Below are 8,735 nucleotides of genomic sequence, written 5' to 3' on the forward strand. Positions count from 1 at the left end.
ATGGGTACAATGTGTGTAGCCCATTTCTGGTTTCACGGCCCTCATATTTCTGGGATATTCAACAATTGCATAAAACAACATTCAATTACTCACTCACAACACTGAAACCTTTCTTGTGCGCTTCAATCATATATTGCATGTGGAGTTATGTGCAACATAAGTTAATGATTATAAATATTAATATATATTAATACAGTCCATCAAAATTTTCTCTTCAATTTCAACCAATTTTGCAATCGACTATTAATTTGTTAATTAGCTCATTTCGATCATGTTGATATTTGTTTTTGTCTGATGAAAGAATTCAAAATCACTTATTAAAAAGTGAAATGAAAAGGGTAGAGCTGATACGTTTTAGAAACTGATATTGAAAGGTTAGAAATAATATCAGCGAAATCAGTGGATCTATAGTTGTTGTTGAAATTAGCAGTGACAGTGATGAGAGCTCTCGTGGGTTTCACCAAAGTGGTGAACGTCCTGGATATGCGTCACTTCTGGCTTTCCTCCCACATTAAGCTGACACGCCCAGATGTAACTGAAATACTGTCGATCCATCTTGATAACAGTGTAAGAATCTACATCAAATGTCGCTAAATGCAGAAGTTGTTATAAATAAAGTTGTATGTTTTCTTCTTTACTCACCAACTGCTGCTGGCGGTCGGGTAGCCTTGTGGTTAAAGAGTTTGCTCGTCACGCCTTAGACCCGGATTCTATCCCCGACATGGGGACAATGTGTGAAGCTCATTTCTGGTGTCCCCCGCCTTGATATTGCTGGAATATTGCTAAAAGCGGCGTAAAAACATACCCACTCCATCACACATATCTAGAACCCCAAACAAACTGTTAACTGAAAGACTGTACAAAGGAGCGTCAAGCACAACGCACCAACTCATTTACGTATGACGGACAGTACTGAGGAACCCGCCTTGCTTTCAACATGTTCAAGTCACCATGCATTATGATTGGTCACTACTGTCAATGATAACTTATATCGTCATAACTATCAGATATTCAATATTTCCAAACCTCCACATCACACAATAAAAATGTATTAACATTCAATCACCAGTCCTGAAAATACATGAATGATATTAAACAGTTATTCCTTTGTTTCAGATGGCAGCTGCCAGAAAGCTGGAGAGTCTGAATGAGAACTTCTTGACCTGTTCCATATGTACGGAGGGATACAAAGACCCCTGTACTCTGACCTGTGGACACACCTTCTGTAAGGGCTGCCTGGGGAAATTCCTGAAGACCAGACAAGACGCCATCAGAGCCAAGTCCATCCCGTGTCCCTACTGTCGTCAGATGACCCAAGCTCCCCAGCCTGACAGACCAGTGGAGGAGTGGGTGAAACAGATCAAGCCCAGTTTCCTCATACAGGGACTTCTGGACACTCTAGCCTGTGGGGGAAATACTGATCATGGTAAGTAAATGTGATCTAGAAGAAACCGAAAGATGACAATATTCTTCCCAGGAGCGTAAGATCCCTGGCCGCATCTCACCAAAAGACGGCATTAGTTGTCACTCTGCCAGGTGCTCGACATTAAAAGGATAAAAGAGGGACTGGTAGTTTTAAAGTCAGTAAATTGTGCGTGCGTGGGGTATCCATGTTAAACTCCACTATCTCAGTGAGCTGCTACTATAAAACTGGCCCGCACGCACGTCGCTACATCAGTGCAATAATCTTTAAAGCGATGTTAAACGTCTATTTTGAATTACACTGTCGCCGATTCAGTTTCCACTAAAACCAAAAACCCCAACTAGAATATCTTATATGAGATGGACTGTGACGCTATCATCCAGCAGGTTCTCTTTCCTGAATGACCGAGGTAATACCAAGCCAGGTTCAGTCTATGCACGTTCATGCATCATCAAAATGGTGATGGAAAACTGTTTATTGTAGATGAATAAAATCAAGACGAAACTGAAGGATCACCTACATTTATAAGGATTATCTAGAATAAATCTTTGTCATTTCAGTTTTGAAATCTATTCATGTAGATTACCCCAAGGTACTTTCCGGACCCTGTATACGTTGAAGCGCACAATGGGCAGAATTAACATTTTTTCACTGATTCACTCACTGTGTACGTTGACATCTTCCTACAAACGTTATCTCGGTATTGTTTTAAACATTGCACGTTTGATGTGACAGGTTTATCCATGACTTGTTCAGATACAGAAAACCGCTGCCATCCCTGCCAGGACCTTGGAGAAAGTCATCCGGCCAACTCCTACTGTCAAGACTGTGATGTGTCGCTCTGTGAGAGATGTGTGAAGATGCATGCATCTCTTCCTGGTACGTCAAACCACGTAATAGCTGACCTTGGTGGAGCAGTGAAGGTCACTAGACGACAGATGTGCACAGAACACAACGAAGTCATGGATTTCTGCTGCAGAGAATGTAATAAAGCAATATGCCACAAGTGCTGTGTCACATACCACAGGAAATGCGACTCTGTGGTCACTATTCAGTCTATAATGTCTGAGATGAGAAGTGTTCTTACACGCAATAAGGGATTGATTACAAAGAGCTTTGACGACACGGACAGATCACTTCAACAACACCAATCACAGATTGATGAGATCAGCCACAACAAAGACACAATAAAGTCACAGATCAGACAGGCCTCACAGAAAGCCATGGACGTGATTAAACAGAAGGAGAAACAGCTGCTGGAGGAGCTGAATGAGATGACAGAGAAGCAGTCTGGACAAGTGAGGGGGCGGATAAAGTCAGGGGAAATAGACATGCAGATGTATCAACAACAGATAGAGTACATCACCCAGGTGTTGAAGTCTGGGAGTGAGACGGACATGTTTGACGTTTACCAGATGTGTCAGTCTGGGGCAATCAAGAAGGCAACAGACAGGGATGTCACTTTCACAGACAGTGTCCCTGATTCAAAACTTATATTTGTAAGTGAATTAGATGAGAAGAAATTATACAAGGATGTAAAACTTGGTAGAATTCAACAGAACGTTTGTGACGTCATTGATAAGCGACTTGGTAAAACACAGAGTGGCACATTTGACGTCATGTGCAGGCCAGTGTTAAACAAGACAGTCGGCATCAAGGTCTATGGCGACAGGAAGCAGCCATGTCCATCTGACGTCTTAGTCCTGGTTGTCGACGGTGAAGAGACACTGGTGGTCACTGACTACAACAATACATGTCTGAAATCCTTATACACAAAGAATAACAAATCACGACACAGTAAACTGGATCTTCCAAGTGAACCATGCTCTGTGACGAGGCTGAGGGACAACCAGGTGGCTGTATCATGCCGGTCACACAATGAGATTGTAATAGTACGGGTGACCCCTGACCTTGTACTACAGTCACGTGTCACAACAAAGAAGACGTACATGGGTCTGACAGCCTTGAGTCCTTCAACATTAGCAGCAGGTTGTTGGGATCCTCCCTGTGTTGATATCCTGGATGTATCGGGGAGAGTAATGAGGTCAGTCAGTAGATTCAATTCTGGGGAGAACCTGATATGTAAGCCCTGCTTCCTCTGTGCTACAGACAGGCGCAACATCCTGGTTTCAGATATTGACTCAGACTCAGTCTACTGTATCACACCAGAGGGAGATATTGTGTTCACCTACACCCCTACAGGAGAGAGACTGAGAAGACCACAAGGTATCACAACTACCAGCACAGGACACATCCTGGTGGCGGACTCCTGGGCACACAAGGTGGTACTACTGACACCAGCAGGGGAGTTTGTCACAGACCTGCTGACGTCACAGGATGGACTACAGAATCCATGCGGCTTGATGTTCTGTGATTGTAAACTGTATGTGGTGGAAGACAATGGAGATGCTGTGAAGGAATTCAACTGCAGTATTCCCCAATGAGACCCCAGGAAGCAAAACATACTCGGATCACGTCGCGGGGAATTTTTTATAATGAATATTCAGAAATATGCCCCAAATGAACAGTTTGTTTGGTGAAAAATACCCAAGACGCCAACCACATTTGAACATAGATTACAGTGAATGAGTGAATATGATAATATGCCGCTTTTAGCCGTATTCGAGTAATACCCTTACCACAACGGGGCCACATTGACCAACCGAACTTGGGACATCGGCAGGACGAGCGCATACACATGACAAGCACATAATGAATTATTGGATTAGTTGTAGTGGCTATTTTCGGTTAAATGTAGGGACAAGACAAGAATAATGCAGGTAGCAGACGTTTACAACTTTGGAGAAACCCACGAGCACAGAAACGGTGCTGACAAACCTAGAAACTTAATCAGGGCCAGTCTGGGATTTAAACCCACAACTGTAGGTGCCTATCACGTCTAAGGGACGCAATTACACAATCAAATCTCGGCGCCACAGGGTACCCCATATGTTCTGTGAGACAAAGGAATTTAACCCTGAATATTGTACTTACTCATATAGCTACACGTTCACTTTCATTATCCAGCAAGACCGTTTACTAGCGTTACTATCAGTAACTCTCGCTGATAATACTTTTACTGGTGCTTGAGACATCCACCTAAGTACTCTATAAACATTTAGTATGTATTTAATGACTTTAGAACATGCATGTATTTAATCATGTTTCAAGAAATGTCTCCTAAGCTTTACCAGACTGGATTTTGTACAGTTTTATTGTTTAAATAACATGTTATATTTATATTATGTACAATATGTGACACTATCATATAATATATCTTATCTTATCTGTTCTTACATTTACTAATGCCTACACACTTCAGCAATTTGTAGACTGATAGGATAACCACTATCATTAATATGAAAGTCATATTTCATGTATATTGAATAAACTTTTCAGTGACATACGCAATTTAATTTTTCCATCTGTGAGTTTGTTTGTTGTTTCACGCCGCACTCAGAAACATCGTAGCTATGTGACGGTGGTCTGTAAATACTCGAGTCTGGAGTCAGCGAGCCTGACCACCCGATTCCGTTACTCGCCTCTCACGGCAGGCATGTTGAAGACCAATTCTAACCAGGGATCTTCACGGGGTTGATGAGCCCTTGATGAAGTCAAGTTTCACTTTTAACTTTGTACAATGTTTCTTCCATTGTTGTGTGTTTAGTCGCATATCTTCTCATCCATGAGCGCGCTTCGTAATTGAAATTCCATCTGAGAAAGTAAAGACACATGAATTATCTTCCTTTGACCACGAAGTAGTTGGTGCCAAATGTTCTTTGAGTGAGTGAGTGAGTTTGATTTTACGCCGCTTTTAGCAATATTCCAGCTATATCACGGCGGGGGACACCAGAAATGGGCTTCACGCATAAATGTTCTTTAAAGCAACACATTTCATATATGTTTCCAGGATATAAAAAAGAAAGGATCTTGATTATATATATGTATGTTATTATCTTTCAACGAAACGTATTTGAACTGTGCTCTAGTACCATTCACGACTTCGTTTGACAGCAAAAGAAAGGCACTCTAATTGCAGAATTATGTTATACAGTAGTTAACGGGCTACCTGATATTGATCCTGTGGACCCGATGCTTCAATTCTTAATGACATTCACTCATTACAGTTTTGACAAAACAAAAGGCAACTATGCTTGTCGTGGGAGGCGACTAACGGGATCGGATGGTCAGGCTCACTGACTTGGTTGATGCATGTCATCGTATCCCAATTGTGTGGATCGATGCTCATGATGTCCATCCCTGGATTGTCTGTTCCAGACCCTATTATTTACAGACTTCCGTCATACAGCTGGAATATTGCTGAGTTGGGTGTTAAACAACAAACAAAACTCTAGTTTGTGGTGAGGGAGGGAGTCAGTCATGCTTGGTTATAATGGTGGCTGTGTGTTACAACGTTTGACACTGATTGTGTGTCATTGCTGCCGTCATTGAAAGTCGAGTGCAAGGATTGCTGGTAATAGAGCCCAAGACACACGTGGACCGGTGTTATTGCTGTCAGCCTGTGGTCTGCATGTCCCATATTCGACTGTTTGTATACAGGCTGATATCACTGAAATGTTGCTGACTGGGGGACGTCCATGTATCTCCATGTTCCCTCAGAGCTTCTCTGATGATCCCCGTTTGATGACCATACTTAATATATACACGTACAAGTACGAACAATGATATGGTGTTAAGTATTGTTGTTTGTGGTCAGACAGACATATCAGTGGCCACTAGATACATTACTGCCCTGATCACAACACATCCAATAGCCGCTAGATATATTACTGCCCTGCTCACATCACACCCAATAGCCTACTAGACAAATTTTTGTGATGCTCACAACACACCCAATAGCCAACTAGATATATTACTGTCGTGCTCACATCACATCCAATAGCATACTAGACGCATTACCGCCCTTCTTACAACACACCCGATAGCTAACTAAATACATTACTGCCCTTCTCACAACACACCCGATAGCCAACTAAATACGTTACAGCCCTACCCACAACACATCCAATATAGAAACATTACCGCCCTACTCATAACACATCCAATAGCCTACTAGGCACATTACAGCCCTGCTCACAACACATCCAATATAGATACATTACTGACCTACTCATAGCACATCCAATAGCCTACTAGACACATTACAGCCCTGCTCACAACACATCCAATATAGATACATTACTGACCTACTCATAGCACATCCAATAGCCTACTAGATACATAACAGCCCTGCTCACAACACATCCAATATATAGAGGTTATCACGCGAGTGTGTTTGGGGATGGTAAATATCCTGCATTAGGAATAAACATTGTATTTAGCGAGCCTTGGCGAGCTAAATACATAGTCTTTATTCCTAATACAGGATATTTACCATCCCCAAACACACAAGCGTGATAACCACTTTATCATATAATGTCATTCTTTAATTCTGTGTTTCAAAATCGCTTTCCCTCTCTCACAAACATTACCGAAACATTGCGAGTTTTCCTGGAATGCGCGCAATAATATTTATTACGTCACAGGGTAAGTGATGTGTCAGTCGGACAGTGACAGTAGCCAATATAGTTCCAACTGAAATCTGTTTCTTATACAGTGGCGAAGCAACATATACGCAAAACAACAATTGTTTTTAATTGCCTTTCGCGGCAATCCACCGGTCTGTCCGCGAGAGTAACTGCCCTTTGTCAAAGGGAAGCTACTCTAACCCTTGTCTATGAGACGTCACGGCCACGGTCAGACGTTGTTGACAGTCGGTCTGTCCTGTCATAACGTTAAGAAGTGTAGTCAGATGTACACACAGCGACAAAACGAAACAAGGTAACAATTCAAACATATTTCGGCCAAATCCAACTATTTTAATTTGTGGAGAAGGTTTCAAGCCGCAGAGGTCTACAAGCACAGATATGGCTACTGATCCCGCTTGGCTAGGCCTCGTGCCCTCGCAAAATTGTTTCAAAATTTATATCTCCAAAGTTGCCAAAACTTATAAAATGCCTTATCTACGTCACAGTTAGACACTGATTTTCAGTATATTAGACTATCCTTTTGATAATGATAGCAATTATCCCTGTAGTTTATCCAGATTCCCGATGGTTAATTCTGACTCGATCGCCGAATGACGAGGGCGACGCCATGTTTGTTTATAAAAAGTGAAAGTAGTCCCTACTTGACCTTTGATATTTGCATCTCTATACGCATATGACCCCAACGGATATCGTTTTTATCCGTTGGCTTTATCCTGCCGAGAAACCTACCCATTATATGATAAAGATACATTACTGACCTACTCATAGCACATCCAATAGCCTACAAGATACATAACAGCCCTGCTCCCATCACATACAATAACCTACTAGACACATTACAGCCCTGCTCTGAACACATCCAAGATAGATACATTACTGCCCTGCTCACAACACATCCGATATAGATACATTACTGACCTACTCATAGCACATCCAATAGGCTACTAGATACATAACAGCCCTGCTCACATCACATACAATAACCTACTAGACACATTACAGCCCTGCTCTGAACACATCCAAGATAGATACATTACAGCCCTGCTCACAACACATCCGATATAGATACATTACTGACCTACTCACAACACATCCAATAGCCTACTAGATACATTACTGCCCTGCTCACAACATATCCAATATGGGTACATTATTGACCTACTCATAACACATCCAATAGCCTACTAGATACATTACTGACCTACTGACAACACATCCAATAGCCTACTAGATACATAACAGCCCTGCTCACATCACATACAATAACCTACTAGACACATTACAGCCCTGCTCTGAACACATCCATATAGATACATTACAGCCCTGCTCACAACACATCCAATATAGATACATAACTGACCTACTCACAACACATCCAATAGCCTACTAGATACATTACTGCCCTGCTCACAACACATCCAATATGGGTACATTATTGACCTATTCATAGCACATCCAAAAGCCTACTAGATACATTACTGCCCTACTCACAACACATACAATGCCTGACATATCATTGGTATGCAATTGCTGATGTCAAGTGTCATTAAGAAATGTATTACAAAAATGTAAGAAGTTATAATCTTAATGAAGAACAAAGCATGGTAATTGTAAAATAGAGTTGTAAAATAATCACGCATAGTGCTTTTGACTTGAAACTGTTCCTCATTAAATAATAAATGAATAATTCTTCATAACATTAAAAAATGCGAAGAATGTGTTGTGCCTCGTCGCTGCATGTGTGTTAAGCATCAGCTTGATAA

General features: G+C 41.5%; 1 protein-coding gene across 2 annotated transcripts; it reads left to right on the forward strand.

Moving 5' to 3' along the window:
- Positions 1-1,102: 1,102 nt before the first annotated feature.
- Positions 1,103-4,839, forward strand: LOC124128654 (protein wech-like). 2 transcript variants are annotated; one of them, XM_048397208.1, is made up of 2 exons: positions 1,103-1,426; positions 2,159-4,839. In XM_048397208.1, the coding sequence occupies exons 1-2, from the start codon at positions 1,117-1,119 to the stop codon at positions 3,865-3,867; spliced, it is 2,019 nt and encodes a 672-aa protein (XP_048253165.1). In that variant the 5' UTR covers positions 1,103-1,116; the 3' UTR covers positions 3,868-4,839. The 2 variants fall into 2 exon arrangements, with proteins under 2 accessions (XP_048253165.1, XP_048253166.1); XM_048397209.1 differs by having other exon boundaries at positions 2,180-4,839.
- The last annotated feature ends 3,896 nt before the right edge of the window (positions 4,840-8,735 follow it).

This window comes from Haliotis rufescens, unplaced genomic scaffold, assembly GCF_023055435.1.
Source record: "Haliotis rufescens isolate VD_foot unplaced genomic scaffold, xgHalRufe1.0.p SCAF_164, whole genome shotgun sequence".
Classification (NCBI taxonomy): Eukaryota; Metazoa; Mollusca; class Gastropoda; order Lepetellida; family Haliotidae; genus Haliotis; species Haliotis rufescens.